Raw genomic sequence first — 19,159 nt, 5'->3', positions numbered from 1 at the left:
TCTGCATATAATAATTTGATTCCATATATGTTGGAATATATAAAAATTAATATATATAAAATTAATTTATTATTATCATGTGTGAAAGAATTACAGACTGAAAGAATTACCGATGGAATTAAATATTATCTACTGAGAGGAAAAAGATATGTGAAAAACGAAAAATATTCAATGAGTACTAATATAAAAAAACACACATTTATTTAAATCTTAAAATACATATAATAAACTAACTGTTGTGTTATAGATTCTTTTATTTAAATAAAATAAACAATTTCTTTCATGACAAGCTATGATTTGAAACAAATCACTTGGTTTAAAATAAATGTTTATTTTCTTATTTAAAAGATATTTTATATATTAATATAAGTAAAAATGTGTTATATATTAGTATCCACCGAATAAATATCCTTTATTTCATGGATATTTTTTCTCTGAATGCTGAATTGTCTATAATGCGCATGCATTATGCAACAATAAAGATTTAGTTTCCTTTAAATTATGTACATCTCTCGACACGTTATTAAAATTGAATTAAACATCAAGTGGTAACAGAGAATCCTGCAAGCGTTCATTATAACACGCATTACGGAGAGCCATCGAGAATTAATCAAGCGAGATGCAGTGTTTGGAATTTACGAATATTTTCCGCGGATTATATCGCGAAGTTAAAGGCAATCTCCGCGCTATAAATTCGAGCCACTCCACGCTGTCCGTCGTTATGAATTTGCGAAACGGTTTACGGTCGAATAATCTCACAGTGCAATATTGTTACGAGCAAACGAACGCTTTCGTCCGTCTTAGTTTATCGGGACGCGAGGATTTTTAATTAAGCTGAATGCCTAACTGCGCCGTAAGCGCCGAGTCGTAACAACGGGGAACGACCGTGCCCGGCGGGATAAAGAGAGCGAAACTCTTTTGTACCGTTGTTTCCGTACGACCTCGTGAAGATAACCCCACTGGAATTTACTTTCTTGCCCTTCCTAGCAATCATCATTTTGTAGGCGTACGCCCTTTCGCGCACTTGCACGCACCCTACAAAACTGGAAAGCACCGAACAACGAGATTGCGCGGCATCTTAATGTCGGGCATCAGCCGACGTAGTGCGACAGTATCGCGGATAAATGTGGTATTATTTTTGCACTCTGCACATTGATCTCAAAGGAACGCAAATAGCGAGCACCAGTCTAGCCCGAATGATTTTGGGCTTTTTTGTCGAAAACACAAAGAAATGCAAAGAGAACGTTTGATTTCTTCTCCCATGAGAAAAGGAAAATCTGGTTTACAAAAGTTTACATCGCGAGATGATTTTAATCGATGAAGTAAAGAATAGAGAAGCTATCCGACTTGTTATTTGACTTATCAGCTCTAATTTGTAACTCATATTACTGACTCGCCTATACTTACAACTTTACTACTCGCTTAATCCATCTGAATAGCTCGACTTTTGTTCATACAAATCATCAGATCTATCCAGTTCTATTTGTAATTTCTGAGTTCCTCGATAATTCCATTTGCTCCTACGAAACTAGACTAATATTTGTCCAATTATCCAAGAGCCGTTTCCAAACATACCAGTTGCCTCTTGCAATAAAATGCGACGAGCAGGGGGGAGACCGGTTAGGTTATGATATTCTTGAACCCTCCGTCTGTTCCGTGTGAATCATTTTTGAAAATAGTCGAAATTTAAATTGTCTGATTTTGCGAAAAGCTTCAAATATTCACGGCGTTTGACTGGACGTTCTGATTGGAAAATAGAAATCTGGAATGATAAGAAAACTTTTTAGCTCAGTTTTTTTCACTCATTCGTGACGAGAGGAATAGAACTGTCCACGAAGTAAAATCGCGTTAGCGAAAGACAGAGAAGCAGACGGAGAGTTACGAAAAAAATACCGATGACAAATCTGAAATTTATGCGTCCGTGGACGCAACTGGGACAAAACGTTCACGTACAAATCTGAAATCTCCTCTCGGAACCACCGTTTCGCGAAAACGTCAATGTCACTTACGATTCGCGATCTCCGCTCCGCGGACTCATTTTTAACGCAAACCTCCGAAAAGACCCGGTGCTCGCCGGGAAGTGCATCCGTCGCGGTCGCAGGAATAATCCGAGAAATTTCCTTCTCCGCACGTCCCGCAAATTTGTCTATCACACGTGACACGCGTAAATCCCCGCTGACAAATTGCGCGGAGATAGGTGCGCGCACATGGGCGCGTTACTTCTGCACGCTTCGCCCGGTCGCTTCGATCCCGCGGCTAAAAACACGCTCCCGGTCTGCTAGGGAGAAAGGGGGAATTAGGCGCGAAATTCGCGCGAACGCGGCGAATGAAAAATGATGAAACGTTACTTATGCAACGGTTACACCTCCGCCGCCGCCGACCGGAGGCTATCAATCATGAGGAACAAACGCGAAGTGTCTTCATTTCGCTGCGCCCTACATCGCACCGGCTAATCGCCGAAATTTCGGGCGATTCACTTACACCCAGAGAGAGAAAGAGATAGATAGAGAGAGAGAGAGAGAGAGAGAGAGAGAGAGAGAGAGAAGGAGGGGGCAGTCGGGAGCTTTTAAGCGCCGCCCGAGCCGCCGATATTGCGAGGTGCGCGATCAATCACCCGCGCGCGATCATTCAGGCCCGCGAGATTGTGGAAAAAGCTCCTCGCTATGTGCACGGCAAGGGATGAGACCGGCGGCAACAAAACCCGAGACCAGAGCGAGAACCCTTATCTGCGGCGCCACCGCCGAGAGAGGGGGTGTTATTCGGGACACGCTCGCGGAGGATCGGTCCGTCGCGAATAATAATACGTGTAATCTCGCCCTGGCGAAGATTAATACGCCGATAGAACTCGGGATAACACCATCCGAAGTTAATCGAGCGGAATCGGAATACGCTCTGGGACGAGTCGGACGGAACTTTGCTTTCGAGCTGATTTGCTCCCGGAAATATTTCATTACGAGTGCAACTCTCCCCCTCGCCCTCCAACCCCCGCCGTCTTTTAGCCGAGAATATGGATAAATATTGGGAAGTGTCGGTACGGAGAAAATTAGGTTAGAATGTCTTTTGTAAAGCTTTTGTAAAGGATTGTATCGAAACTGTAGTATAAGTTATTCTAAAAATAGTTAATTTGATCCGTGAGATCCATCCCGAATATAAAATACGATATAAAAAATATTCAAGTAATTGGAATACTTTGATTAGTAAAAATTTGCATAACATTTTGGAAAAAAGAAATACATGTCGATCGGATTCTATGATAGAAAATTACAAGAATTGTGTTGCAATTTTTATTCTCTCCGTGTATAAGTAATCGAATATTTCAGAATGAAACACACTTAAAAATTACAAACAAAGCTTTCATTTTATTTTTAAATCCTTTGTTTCTTAATTAATCATATAACGAGTTGGATACTTTATCCAAAGAGCCCATGAAAAAATACAGTTTATGCACTACACAGTAGGAAACTGATAGGAATAAAAGTCTTGCAAATACTTGATTACTTATGGGTGATTCCGATAAATCGCAATGTAACGATGCCAGTCGATAAATCGCCCATTGATGTATCACAGGATCAAAGTGTCGATCGGCCTTCGCTTCTCGGCGAAATTCCTCGCGTAAGAATCAAGCCGAACTCGACGGATTCCCGCGCGCAACGCCCGTCGTTTTATAAATCATTACGGACGTCGGCGGCCAAAATTACACGACGTCGCCCGACACGATCGATCGATCACTCGCGACGCAAAGCGCGCGCTAAATTGCTTCGGAACGACGAACGAACGAGCGTCACGTCGCGTCCGTCGCGTTGCCGTTGCAGTTGCAGTTGCCACCGCCATTACAGCAGCTGCTATGTCGGTGTGGCCGGCAATATCGACTCGCGTAAACAAGATCGCCGTTGCCAAATATTGCTGACGTGTGCGTTGCTGCCGGATGACCGGCCGAAACGGAGATTTTCGTGATCCCCTACGAAACTGCACGTGTCATCGCCGAGTTGGGCGCTATCAAAAAACATTGTCAAACATGGAAATCTAAGTCGCGCAACAGAGTAGCGCGGGTGCAATCCGGGATATTGTCCAACGTGTAATGCTTGGAAACACAAAACCTTTAAAATATTTAAAAAATATTAATACGTTATATATATATATATATATATATATATATATATATATATATAAAAGAGCTGTTCGGCTATATGTTTCCCAGTTGTAGCAAGTTTTATGTACAATTAGTGAGTCCTGCTCCTCTCCCCTTGTGTATTTATCGTGACATTTATCGTGTATTAGAATATAGAATAGAGTAGATTTATTGGATTTTGGTATGCGACATTCTCTGCAGTTATAAGAAGTACATATATTTTAGCGATTATAATGTGTTAGATTATATAAAAGAGCTGTTCGGCTATATGTTTCCCAGTTGTAGCAAGTTTTATGTACAATTAGTGAGTCCTGCTCCTCTCCCCTTGTGTATTTATCGTGACATTTATCGTGTATTAGAATATAGAATAGAGTAGATTTATTGGATTTTGGTATGCGACATTCTCTGCAGTTATAAGAAGTATATATATTTTAGCGATTATATATATTTTAGCGAGTATATATATTTTAGCGATTATATATATATATATATATATATATATATATATATATATATATATATATACATTGAACACGGAGGAAATTGTACGATGAAAATAAGTGTAGAATTTTGCAGCTGATGATTGAGGAGCAGATCGATATACTGCGACTCATTATTCTTTCATTTCGTATATACCGTTTATATCTTAGGAACTAAAATGCGTTGTTGAAAGATTCGCTATGTTTCTAGCGAAATTTTCTAGCAAGATAGGCCTTACTGACAATCTTTGTTTCTGCACTACTGGAAACTCAGTAAAATTGAAAAGTATTTCTATGAGGGAAAAACTATAATATACTTCCTCCGTGAAGAGAGATTAAAAACTAGTAATTGAACCGTACGAATTTTGGCTGCATATAAATTGCGAGCGAATACTGTTGACAAGGTTCTTCCTTGATAAACAAGTCGCGATATCAGTATAATTTTTGAACGAGAGAAAAAGAGAGAGAGAGAAGAGGGAGAGAGAGAGAGACTCAAACGAGCAGTTGTGCGCGAGCCGGCAATTTGCGCAGATCGTTAACGAAATTGACGACTCGACGAGCTGAAAACACTACAATAATGACTGATAATTAGCGCGGTGGCGCTGGCTGAAATTTACACGTCGAAACGTAAGCTCCGAGTGATAGGGCGTGCTTGTAACGACAAGAGCAGAAAAGTACACGGTGGCCCTTACGGTTCCTTCCCTCCGTGCGATCTTCAATTTTCCACGAGTCGCGGGGATGATGAAAAGGAACGGGGAGGGGAGGAGGAGCGGCGCGGTCGGTCCCACGACGAGAAAAGTAGGAAATTGAAGAGCGGACGCCCGAGGAACTATATAAAGATATACAGCCATCTCGGAAATGGTAGAATAGAAGATACGAAGGGAGATAGCGCACCGTGTGATAGAAGTCGCGACAGATAGAGATCCTATATAATCCTCCACGCACAGATATAGCGACGACGGGACGGAACGGGACGGCGTTATATTCATCGCGCGACCGTTACTACCGCGGGCGCAATATCCACTTGCGTAAATAGGATTGCGACTGCCAGATATCGCGCGACGCATCGCCGAGATATCGGCGAGTTTCGCCACGTTACGTTCGGGACGGTTGCATCCTATACACAGGCCGTTGCACGGCACTCAAGATCCGCCTCGGGGGTGGTTCCGACGCTTAAAAAGAAAGTTAATATTCAGGAGAGCTGCAACCTTTACCGGTTCCTTTCAGTTTGAGGTATATTGCAGAGAAAATGATCTTTCTCTCTCTTTCACAATGAAAATGATTGAAATTATTATGTATCTTTAGTTTTAAGTGACTGTTCACCCTTCGCAACTTGCAAACTCATTTCTTTCTTAGTTACTTTGTTTCTTCTGATTACTTTGTTTTTCTTTTTTCTCCCTTATTTTTTATATTTTTCTTTTTTTAAAAATTCTTAAGTTTCTTAGATTCTAATCGCTCTTTTATATAATCTAACACATTATAATCGCTAAAATATATGTACTTCTTATAACTGCAGAGAATGTCGCATACCAAAATCCAATAAATCTACTCTATTCTATATTCTAATACACGATAAATACACGAGGGGAGAGGAGCGGGACTCACTAATTGTACATAAAACTTGCTACAACTGGGAAACATATAGCCGAACAGCTCTTTTATATAATCTAACACATTATAATCGTTAAAATATATATACTTCTTATAACTGCAGAGAATGTCGCATACCAAAATCCAATAAATCTACTCTATTCTATATTCTAACACACGATAGATACACGAGGGGAGAGGAGCGGGACTCACTAATTGTACATAAAACTTGCTACAACTGGGAAACATATAGCCGAACAGAAATACTTATATGACCTACTTTTTTATCCACACAGACTGAGCCTGAAAATTCATGTGAAAATGTATCATATAATGCAAAAACTTTCCTGCAAATATTTGCATGTATCTCTCCAGCAAAATATAACAGGCCAGTGCGATCCAAACCGCAGATGCGGATGCGTAATTTGGAATTGTCGGCTGAACAAATTTTGGTCGGGAATACGTGACATGCAATTCCAACATTTTTGTTCGTAAGTCTAACCCCTGTCCTAACCGCGCGATCGACTCTTTATGCTCGTTATTTTTAATCGCGCTTGAACCTTACTTTCCGTATTCTCCTTTTTATCGCAAATGAAAGACTTTTGCTTTTATTTGGACAAATTACGCGAACGTACAGGAAAGACTGCTGAGCATAGTGATGATGTGAAATTGTCAGACGATGGAATCGCGACGATTGAAGTTTTCACAGGAGCTGCTTATCGTCAGGCGTCCTTAACGGGCTTCGATCATAAATCGGAATCGCGCAGAAAAGCGAAACCTTACGCCGGAAACTTTTCCCGGAGCTGTTCGCGAATAAAACCGCGACCGCGAAGAACACACTGCGCGCGCACTCGTGAAATGAAATTCCTGCGGAGGTAAACCGGTACTTTTGTTTCACAAAAATACGCACCGCTATCCCGCGCGTACAAAGGAATTACATACACCGCCGTTATTATCACGTGGCTCTCGTCGCGCGGTATGTTTTCAAGTGAACAGAATGTCGCGCGCAGATTCTCCACCACCGGCTTTTGTTTCGAGTCGCGCTGTGCCCCGAAACGATATTTCCCAATCGGGCAGTTTACACGAGTATTAACGCCGCCATATTCTCTCGTCGTTCTCTTAAAAAAAAAAAAACAAAAAACAACAACAAAACATGTTTTCGATCGCGCTAAATCTGCTCGTTGAGGTTGCAAGTGCAAAATTCGACACGATTCACCTGGGAAACCCTCCCCATAAGGCCTCACTTCGTATATTTTTCCATTTTTTGCCAAAGATCTTTTTTTATCAGAGCTTTTAAATATACAATATTAAAAGTAAAACATCAAGTCAATGAGAGCCAATAACGCAGGATATTCATTACGATATAAAACTTGTAACGAATATCCTGCATCGATTTTCATTAGCTTGATGTTTCATTTTTTTCTTTTTTACGTAATTGTACATATAAAACAGACTGTTGGTCTATCAAGAAAGAAATAAATTAGCACACACATTTGAACTTATTGCGTCGACTTCTTCCCGAAGCTCTTGGAAGAGCAAAAAGCGGCGTCTTACTTCATAACATTCTTAGATCTGGGGTCTTGATTGGCCATTTATTGGTCTTCCACCGAGACCTCTTGAATGCCCTATAAAACTCCTCGGTCGCGCTTCTCGCGTTCGCATTTAAATCCTCACCCGGTCGGAGATCATTCCGGGCGCTCGTTCCGAGCCGTAAATCCCGAGCCGCTCGGTCCGCTTTGCCAGCGTGTCGATTCACCCTCGACACGAGCGACGAAGCCCCGTTCACTCTTACATTACCCACCTACCGCGCTCGCACACACACACACATACAAACACACACATATATCCGTCGACTCGAGCCCGTAAACATGTCCGTTTGCTTCTTCCGCAGAAATGGAGAGCGGCGTCATCGAGCGTAGCGTCAATCGTCTCGACGAGGAAGACCGGCAAGAGGACGAGAGGATCGTCGCGAAGAATCACACCGTGGAGACCGTTTGGTTCCGCGACAACAACGACGACGCCGACGGCAACAACGATACGGCGGTCTTCGAGGAAACGATATCCGCATTCGCGATCCGTCAGGAAGACGATCGTCACGTCGACAAGCCGCAACGGGATCAAGCCGATTCACGACTTCGACTCGTGGCCGGCCTGACAAGGTCGCTCGACAACGCATCGCGCGAAGGAGTCGCGATGGAGTACACGACCTGGAAGGACTCGCTCGTCACCGTAACAGAGGTTCATTCTGAGAATGTGTCCAAGAAGCATGCGGACGAGCAGACGATATCCGCTTCGAAGAGGATTGAGGACTCGGAGCAAGCGGAGGAAGCGTTGGCGATCCTGGAGCACGAGGACGCGCAAGGAACGAACGAGTCCACGATAGAGAAAGCCAAGGACGACTGGCCGATAGTATCGATGGAGGAGGCGAAGGAGGAGGAAGAGGAGGACGAGAATAAGGAGGAAGAAGACGCGACGGGAGCGAAATTCAGCGGGCAGAAGAACGTGGATGACATCAGGGCGATTTCGTTCCAAGTGCCGCCGTTGGAGGCTAAGGAGGAAGCTCATCGGGACGAGCAGGGTAAGAGCAGCGTCGCGCGAACCAAAAGTGAGAAGACCGACGAGATGATGAAGCCCGGCGAGTCGAGGAAGAATCAGTCGAGACCAGCGAACAACCTGCTCCTGAGTGGCAAGTCGACCAAGGCCTTCTACGAGATCAAACCGTCCATCAGGACCCTCGAGATGGATCATGAGCAGCACTTCCACGCGACCACCCACCGGCCCTTATCGGGCAGGAAGTTCGTCTTGCCCAGCGTGGACAGCGCCTACGGGAAATTCGGGCCGTACTTCGAGGACGGCGATCAGGAACTGAACATCACCGCGAGGATCGGCAGTACCGTCTTGCTGGACTGCAAAATCGGCATGCTGGGCGATAAGCAGGTAAGCTGGTGAGCTTTGGTAGTCGTTAAGCTTGACTACGAGCTGTGAAGAGACGCGACCGGGAAATGACGAGATAAAAACTCGAATCTTGTTACGAGTTGACGATCGGTGACATCGAGCGCAACGAACGGGCGAATTGTAACGAGAAGGAAAATTGGATTGTCGAGTCGGGTGCTTTCGTTTCATCGACGACAGATCGTCGCTGCGAGAATGATAAGCGCCGGCGATGAGAGATCGTAACTGCGCTTCGTTGTAATAACCGTCGACGTTACGTCGATACAATTTTTTTCGACGGTTGTTTCATATCGGGATAGCAGTTCGGACAAACTGACGTTTCAACGAATCTTTAACCGTTACAGAGTCGTGGAAATCCAAATGCGCATGGATGTCGCATTACTTTGGGAAAACAATCAGAAAGTCGCTAACTATATATAACATATATATTTTTCGTTGCTTATTCTCACACGGGATTTCTTCTTCGTATTTAAACGTTCAAAGCCTGCACGCGGCGGATTATCGGCCATGTATTTTCTCTTATTTGTCCCGTAATAATAATTTTTCACTGGAAAGCATATAAAAAATGGAAACACCTTGTTTTGCGCTGTAATATAATTTTCAACGAGTTTCCCTCGTCCTGTCATATCTCGATGCAATTGGAGCGTATGAAACGGAGGCAATACCACCGGGCCGACCGTCCGAGTTCGTGCGGCTCGCTCGGAAAGTTGCGGCGCGGCGAAATCACGCGGGGGAAAGACGCGACGCGATGCGACGCGCGGATGGGAGAGGCTGAACGGGGGTGCGAGAAAGATGCACGCGAGGGTGAGGGCGAGAGGGGGAGGCGCGGATTATAATTGCAAACATCGTTTGTTAGTGTCTGCCGCGTGTACACGCTCGTCCGTCTTGTCGGCGCGAAAGTTTTCGCATTTCAATCAGTGCCGCCTCTCGGTATCTCCCTGTCCCTTCGGCCGTGATTTCCACGTCCATTTGCTCTTCTTCTCGGGCACGAAGTTCCCGGCTGCACGGGAGAGACACAGCCGCGCTCGAGGTTCCCCTGGGATTCATATTCCACGGAATACGTAATGCGAAACCGATTGCGGTGGGACGGGCGTGCCAAGGAACGAAAACGAGTACTTCTGATTCGACGAGTGTGTCCTATGCGTGTCTATTCGTGTATGGGTATGTGTGGGGAGGGAACGTGTATATGTAGGTATTTCAGGTGTATATACATAGATAGTGTGCGTGTGAATGCGCGTCGCGCGCTTCGAGAATAGCAAACAACTCGAAGAGAACTTAATTATGAAACATCGCCGTTCGCCGAGTCGTCGTCGTTCTCCGTCCCGTAAAACAGCTGCTTAAGACGCCGAAGAGAGAGAGAGAGAGAGAGAGGTTGTTTGAGGAAATATTTGCTTACGTTCAATATTTATTCGCGATCACGACTTTTTAAGTAAAATATGCCCACGTTGTCTTGTTCTGTGCGAAACGCGACGCGCGCCCGTCGCAATGATATCATTACAATATCGCAGCTATTCATATATTCTCGTGAAAGTGAGGCGTGTGTGCAAGAAATGGAATCGCAGGGTGGAAACGCCGCGCGGGCGCGGCTTCAGAATCAACATCCTTTTCGGAAATCTCGCGTTTTAATGAGGGACCGAGAACGCAGCGAACCGTGATTCATGATTTGCATGAAAATATTCACGAGAAATGAGTACCAACAGTCGAAGCTCCGAGATATTATCTAACAAAATTTATATTCAGCGAGAATCACACTCGATTAAAAATATAATCGAGCGAAAGTTTCGATCGATTTTCGCGTAAGAGATAAAAACGAGCGGCTTGTGGCAAAAAAGTACATGGCGAAATGCTACAATTTATACTTGGCGCGAAAACTTCATGACGCTAAGGCGAAAATTACGACGAGGTCGGCCGAAGTTTAATTTTAATATCCAACATTCTCAACGCCCCTTTGACATTCACAGCCAGGCCTGATCAGTATTAAGGATCCGCTGTTAAGGATTTCGCGCGCTTCCACCCTTAAATAAAAGTCGAGCCCTCGTTAATTTCATCGCATTAAGGCTCACCGAGGGAGGTCCCCTCTCGAACTCGGCGAGTCCTACCGGGAGATAACTTCCCCGGCGAACGACAAATTTAATTCGACCGACAAGCGGCGTAAAAAGGGCAGGAGACTCGCCCAGAAATTATTTTTCCTCGCTCCGCCGAGAAATTCCCCCGTAACGTAATTCGGCGCGTCCACGAAGAAATCTCCCGGACGGTTAATGTCCCGTCGTGGACGTTAAGTTTTCGCGGGACAGACTTTTATCCGCGATGACAAACGGCAATAACACGCCCCTGATGTCCCGTTATTGCACCGGTCGGCACGTATGGTGTGAGGTCGAATCGAGAGAGAGAGAGAAAGAGAAAGAGAATTGGAGTTTCATGTGGAGAAAAGCCGCGAGGGAGAACAGAGCGTCGCTGCGACGAACGTGATGGTCCTATTTACGCTCTGTAATATTCAGCTTTGTCACCATCACGGTTACGTAACGCGTTCTGAAATCCTCAGCCGATATTGCTCACGTGTCTCCATCTTTGTGAATATATGCGCCATGCCGTTATGTAATAAAACTGAACCGATTAGCGCTTGTAATAAAAAGTCGAGAAGAAAAACGCGGAAAAAGGAAGGAAATTCGTAAAAAGAATCTTCTCTTTATGCGCGAATACTCTCGCCTGGATCTCGTTCACTCGACTCCTCGGACGAGAGAAGAGCGAAAGAGAACTACATTCCGCACAGATAAAATAATGAAAAATTCGCGACAACTCGATGTCACACAGCGCGTAAATAGGCCTCATGAAACCGAAGCGTTTCCTGCGAGCGAGCGAGCGAGCAAGCGCGGGGAGCTTCGCAGGAAATTGGCCGCTTCCATTCATCGCGGGCGTGTACCAAGTTCGCCGGAAATTGCCCGCTGCCTCGTCGGAGATCTAAGAGCGAGCGGGAGAATTATTAATTTTCAATGCGACCTCTCGAGACCGTCTCGTCCGAGTCTTTGTTCAGTCGGCCGTAACAATTGCTCGAAGGAGTTGACTACTTTCATATTTAGAGCGCCCGCGAGCGCCGTCGTTTATAGCGATCGCATTGTACCGGAGGAAAGTAACGTCAATAAGGATTTCATATTGCGTGCCACGTTCTGGCGAACTCATGCCAACACAGCGGCAACTCTCTCTCTCTGTTCGCAGGTGACGTGGCTGCAGCACAGCAAGGACTCCTTTCGCTTGCTGACGGTCGGCAGGATACCGTACAGCGTCGACCAGAGGATCAGTCTCAATTTTCGGTAAGTCGCGATAAATCTCCATCGCCTACGTGCGCGCGCGCGCATCGACTTTGCGGAGAAATGAACGAGTTTGCTTCGTCCTCGAGACGCCATACACTGAGAACCAAATATTTGAACATTTACTTGCGGGATATGAAGTTTATTTCATAGAAATTAGCTTTACTTCACAAAAATACACTTTATATCTCGCGAAGAAATTTGCTAGTATTTTTTTCTCAGTATAGTAAGGTGACAGTCTACCACACGCAAAAAAATTTCAGTTGGTGCCACCAAATAGGAACCAACTGAAAATTAGGTGATCAGAAGCGATATCTCTGTTATGAAAATTAATATTTCTGTTGTCACAACCGAAAATATTCGTCTGAACATTTAACGATATTAGAACTCGGTTGAGGCAACCGACAACAAATGACTATACAGAAGCCTCATAAAGGAATTTTTCTGTTTCTATAGCCGAATTTTCGTCTAATCCCTGCGCAACCGAAAATTCGGTTGCACCAACAGAATTGTTTTTTCCGTGCAATTATGGGTCAAACTTGATTCATACATTGATATATTTAAAAGGCACACATTATAATCAAAACATAATCAAATGTTCCATCGATAAATTGATATAAATGAAAATAACTCTGATCCGAAATGACCCAAAATCAGGCTCGTTACCTTACGTCTTTCATTAGAACGCAGAATTGCGAGCGAACGCGACGACGAGGGGCGAAATTCAGCAGCGAAATTGCCCGGACGAATATTATCATAATTCGTTATCATCCGCGGCGGCGAGCTGCGTAATCTCATCGTCAGCGTTGAATTATCGTCACGGTCGACTTTTACATCGTGGTGCGCGTGGAATCAACGCGCGAGAGACGTCGAGGCCGCGAACGGGGGACGAGGTTCCTTCAGCCGGGGATTAAATCAGCCATTTTGCACGCCGCTTTGCGCCGCGAAAATCCAGAATCGCGCCGTCTCGTCGCGGTAACGCGACGACCTCACTGCGACGACGTTTTACCCGTCGCCCAATGAAGCGTGCGGAGTGTATTATCGGGAAGCTCAAGTGACAAGAAATAAAATTCAATTTCCCGTCGATTTTCCACCATTCACTTCCCGGCTGCTTCATTGCAAATTCGTGCGTCTGCCTCGTTGGCGCTTCTCTTTTCCCTTCTTTAGCGATTTCCCTTCACGACCTCTGAACGTGAGCCCAAAATCATCGTCTACTCTACACTGATACCATTCTCGCGTGTGATGCCGCAGGTATCCCAGCAACTGGAGGCTGCAGATTCTGTACGCGAGCCCGCGCGACTCCGGCTTGTACAAGTGCCAAGTCGCCACACACCCGCCGCTCGTGAAAAAGATCAACGTCGTCGTTACGGGTAAGCGAGAGATATCCCAAATCTGAGAATTTTCACCATGGAACCTAATATTTCCGCGATACCTCGTATCGTCCTAACAGCTCAATGCCTTCCAACATCGAACACCGACATAGAGATTAATTAATCTAGCATTGTGTATTTTACGAAGCAACGAAGATCGATGACCCGGAAAAATATCTGCATTTAGATCACTGTTGTTTGTCTGAAAACATTTCAATGAAATCGACTAATCGGATTATTTTATTGTACGCGACGTTCAGTTTTAATTTCGACGATTGCACTGAAAGAAAACATTTCTAAAAAATAAAACAAATATTTGATCAAAGTTTGATCAAATATTTATTTTAAAAAATATTTATTTGGTGGGTACTAATAACATATTTTTATCCGTACCATATGCTTTTTCATTGAAAAAACAGTCTTTTCAAATGAGGACGTTTATATTTTTTTAAAACCGTTGTTTCTTTACTTCAAACCAATTTTTTTTATTTAAATAAAATATAAACGATTTATTTAATGAAAAGCTACGGTTTTAAGAAAAATATGTATTTTTCTTACTTAAAAAACTATTTTCTTATTGTACAAATATGTATATAAGCAAATATATGATTAGTGCCGACCGAATAAATATTTCTTATTTTTCACATATTTTTCTCTGAGTGTATACCTGTTATATATATTTTTGCTTGTTTTACGTATATACGTATGTATATTTTAAATTATACTTTTATTTCCTGCCCGAAAGTTTGTATTGCATGTTCGGATATGCGACGGTTCCACAACAATTGACAAATCCGCTTGGAAAAATAAAGGGCGGTGAGGAGTTAGAGAAGCAAATGAGCTGGCCATGTTCTTAATGCAACTAATAGTGTCACGCGCAATAATTTGTACTAAAAAATATATCGCGTCTCGTTTTTCTGTTTTATTTTTTCCATCTCTTCTGCAAAAGTTAATTTTGCTTTTCATTTCGTTGCGACTAGTGACAAGAGACACCGTTTCGCAATGTGTCGAGTCGTCTCTCGATTCACTGTGTGTTCTAAAGAACCTTAACTGTTTTTTCTCTGCTTTTCCTTCGCTTGATCGCCGAAGCGATGCCTGCCGCAGGCAACGTCAGACACAAATCCCATCTTTCAAGTACAGCTCGCACATACAGCGCGGTTCAGAATAGTTTCCACTGGCTAGTTCACGAGAGAAAATACAGATTTTATACGTGCGAACTCTTGCACTCGGACGTTAGCCACTACCTGTTGGAACACCAGCCTGAAATATTCATCGCTTCATCTACGAGATACAGTGAGCCTCGAGCTCGTACAATCTTAATTAATCCGGGGCGGAATCCGCGCGCTCCGGCCGTGTGAAGCGTTTCACGCCGGCAGACCGAAAAGTCTCGACCGAACAGGATAGACCGTAATGCGGGGTCGTTTCCTGCCATCCTCTTTCGCGGTCCCTCTCGCGGGAGTATCCCATTCGGCGAGCGGAATCGAGCTCGGTCGGTGGCGAAACGAAGGAGCGCGTCCGAGCGGGCCGTGCGTTAACCAAGAAAAGAACGCTCGGGGGTTGAACTCACGCGAGGTCGGGGGGTTAAAGGGAGCAGGAGCAGAGGCGGGAATGTGGAGGAACAGGAAGAGGAAGAGAAGCTGGTGGATGTGAGGAGGATGAGCAGAACGAGAGCCGAAAGCTGCCAGGTACACGGGTGAAACGTAGCCGGTATCGCAGCGCTCGTCGTTACCCCCAATCCCCTTACGTCGCCGATTCGGTGCAATGGAAGCCCGCATTTCCCGGGGTAAAGCGCCTCGTGGCCGGTAATCTGATCCGATCCTAGGAGAACCGGAGGCGAACGGAGGCGAACAAAAGCCGCCCTCTCTGCGCCCCGCCGACAAGGACGAAGTAGGGCAAGAACGAAACCCCGGAATAGAGTGCCATCGTTGTGAGCACCTTCCTTCCCACCTGCTGTCACGAACCTCTATCTTAGTCGCACGTCATCGTGATCGGACTGGCGTGATCGTAAAGGGATCTTTCGGTGTTTCGTTGTCCGTCGATCTCGTCCTGTTTACGGCCGAGCAACGGCAGTGACCGCGGCACTACGTTGGCAGTGCGTGCGGACGCGGCGACAAAATGACATGAAAACGACCACGATCGGGTGTTCTCGCGGAATAACAATGGGAGGACGAAAGAGAGGAAACGCGCGAAAGGTCTCGTGACGATCGCTCCTGCGCATCGCACTGAGACACGGATCGTGTTTAGCTCGACAGAAAGTCGTTTCGCAAAGGAGACTCGTTTTCGCGACGATTTTAGTGCTCCCGAGTCGCCGTGAAAGTAATGGACGATTCTCGTCTATAAAGTAGAAACGAAACGACGTCGGGTTTTCCCCTGATGAAATTTCGCTGGGCTACCACCTCCTTCGTTTACGATTCCTTAGTTCGCAATTAGACTGTTCGGGTCACCTGATATAGCTTGCGCGTATATGTGTCAAATATATCTCTCATTTACTAAAAAGAAGAAAAAAGGGAGATTTTGTAGCCATTTGCGTATTTGTTTTTTCCTTCTCGTTGTAATGCAGTTTTTGGACAGTGGTAGATGCACAGAGCACTTCTAATTAAAATGAAATAAAATTACCTCTTAATTATGCTCGGAAAAGTCTCGTGGTAAAATATCAAATATCATATCTTTTAATATACTTAAACTACTGCATTTTTCAACTAACACAGCAAATACAGATGAAAATTAGATATATTCTATTTCTCAAAATTTTTCAAAGAAAATAGCAACGAAAAGAAATTTTGATTTTACATATTGCACTGATCTCTTGTTGAAAAAGAGGTGATTCTCCTTCACACATATAACACAAGTAATAATTAAGAGATCTCGAATAACAAACATAGAATAAAATTTTCAGCTTTTCCAAGAAAATTGATTTTAAAGATAAGTTTCTTTAAAAAACAAAGCTGCGCATGAAAAAAAGAATATTTCCCATCTTTTATCTATTTCTACATGAAGAGGGAATCACAATTGCGCCACGAATTACGCTCCAAGCTGTATGAAACGGGTGAAGCGCGGCATCGTCCACGACGAAAAGCCCCCAAAAATGAAGAAGAGATAACAAAATGAACTGAACGAACGCAAGAGAGACGGGCCGTGTGCGTGTCGCGCAATCTGGTCGCGTTACGCGAGCGTGAGACGCGAGGTCGCAAAGCAATACGAACTGGCCGGAATAAACTTTCGGAAATCCGAATGCGCGCCGTGCAGCGCGCCGTTTCATTATGTGCCATGGCGCGATCCCGAAGCACACACCCTCACGCCGCTTCCGCTCCATGCGCGGTGATGAAATTACTTTTCGCGACTACCTTCCGCACAGTCCTTTTCCGCCCTTTGCTACGATACGCCGACCGAAACTCGTCGACCCGTTTCGTTCGTTCCCCTTCGATCCTCACGCCATCCCAGCGTAACGAGTCTGACATGGAGAAACAACCTGCCGAGTCGGCGACAGACACGCGGGGCGATCCGTTATATCGCGAAATTAAATACAGAACTGCCGTGGCGAAGCGACAATTGTTGCGAGCCGATTCCTCCCGAACACGATGGTGTTATTCGCGACGAGAGCGGCGCGGCCGCTCGAAAAGCGAATCGCCCGATGAGGTTACTCGCGATTAACAAGTAAACCTATCCAATAGGTACAATCCTATTTTTTTCTAATTTGGCACAAATGTAGAAATACAAATAATATTTACGTCATATTTTTCCATTTTAGCCCACTTTGAATTTATAGCCTTATAGCCAGGCAGTTTATAGCCTTTTAATGTTCTCACTCCTATCATCAACAAGTACAACGAGAATGTATAAGAAATAAAGTTGAATACAAGATATAGTTAAATAATGTTAACAAATCGACATAGCTGAGACACAAACCATTCTAAATTTCTTTAGCCGAGATTCCAACCGAAATATTTCCAATCTGTGCCAAAATAGTCAAAAATGGTTCGAATCTCGACCAAACCGAGAAATTATTTGTATAAATAATTTTTTTTAACTTTTTACATGTTTTGATTAAACATCTTATTATTTATACAAATAATTTTATATAGGTGTTTTCGTTGATTATGAATACGAAGTTAAATGTATAAAATTATTTGTATAAATAACAAAATGTTTAATCAAAACATGTAAAAAGTTGAAAAAAAAATTATTTATACAAATAATTTCTCGGTTTGGTTAAGATTCGAATCATTTTTGACTAATTTAGCACAGATTTAAAATATTTCGGTTGGAATCTCGGCTAAAGAAATTTAGAATGGTTCGTTTCTCAGCTATGCCGATTTTGTTAAAATTATTTAACTATATCTTGTATTCAATTTTATTTCTTATGCATTTTTGTTGAACTTGATGATAGTGAGAACATTAAAAAGCTATAAACTGCCCGTGAAACTCAAAGTAGGCCAAAATGAAAAAAATATAACCTAAATATTTTTTGCACTTCTACATTTGTGCCAAATCAGAAAGAAATCGGAGTAACTTTTGAGTAGGTTTACTTGTAAGCGCGAATTACGCTCCTAGAGACGTGCTGTGAAATATTTATTCGCGATTTGAATAATAACTCGGGAAAGTATGAACGTCTATGAGCTTTCGATTCTCCCTGCCGGCAGCAGCTAGCATATACTCGTGCGAGTTGAATGTCCGAGGCGGAGCCAGCGAGAGATACGCGTCTCGCGCCAACACGGAGATTTAATCCATTATATCCGAAAATTAAATAAAGGACCGTTGAGAACCAGACAATCGCACGAGAGTCTCGTGTTGGGGCGGATTATTACCGACGTGCACGCGCGCTATTTTAGGTATAACGGGTTAAGCCGAATCGCACCCGTTAATCGGACGTCGGTAAGTGAGCCGAGAGAAGAATTGCGTTTTAAGTGTTGCGCATATATTTACAGAGCAAATTTCTCATTTATTTTAATGATACGCGTTTCTGTACGGTGAGGCAGATGTATAGAGCGGTTTTAATTGAAATTAAACCCCTTAAGTGACGTGCCCGGAAAAATCCTGCGCTGAAATATTAAGCACCTCTTGATTTGCTCAAGCTATTTTCTTTTTTAACTCACAGCAAATACAAGCGGAAATTAGATATATTCTATTATTCCAGATTATTTTTTATAAGTTTGTCAAAAAATCGGAGTCATGCAATCATTTCTTGTGTTTATTAACCCTCTTGCTACCAATGTGTTTTTCCACCATTAGGGTACAGCGGGGTAAATTGAATAGCGGGGGAATTTGGATAATATTTAGCTTGTGACAATTTCAGAAAAATATGATATATAGCATAAAAATATGAATATATATAGT

At 43.7% G+C, this 19,159-nt stretch overlaps 1 protein-coding gene and 1 long non-coding RNA gene across 6 annotated transcripts in view; one reads left to right on the top strand and one right to left on the bottom strand.

The window, feature by feature from the left end:
- Nucleotides 1–19,159, bottom strand: part of LOC116845621 — a 137,571-nt gene that overhangs the window by 21,173 nt on the left and 97,239 nt on the right. The window lies entirely within an intron of this gene.
- The window catches only part of LOC116845614, a 213,400-nt gene that overhangs the window by 141,069 nt on the left and 53,172 nt on the right, over nt 1–19,159 (top strand). For both annotated transcript variants that reach the window (XM_032818523.1, XM_032818524.1), the window contains exons 3-5: nt 8,090–9,135; nt 12,364–12,458; nt 13,707–13,825. In XM_032818523.1, the coding sequence (XP_032674414.1) occupies nt 8,090–9,135; nt 12,364–12,458; nt 13,707–13,825 (1,260 nt within the window). The remainder of the gene's footprint in view (nt 1–8,089; nt 9,136–12,363; nt 12,459–13,706; nt 13,826–19,159) is intronic.

Source organism: Odontomachus brunneus, unplaced genomic scaffold, assembly GCF_010583005.1.
Source record: "Odontomachus brunneus isolate Ranch 3 - 2012 unplaced genomic scaffold, Obru_v1 Obru_scaffold_054, whole genome shotgun sequence".
NCBI classification, from domain to species: domain Eukaryota; kingdom Metazoa; phylum Arthropoda; class Insecta; order Hymenoptera; family Formicidae; genus Odontomachus; species Odontomachus brunneus.
This window is presented reverse-complemented; position numbering and strand designations above follow the sequence as displayed.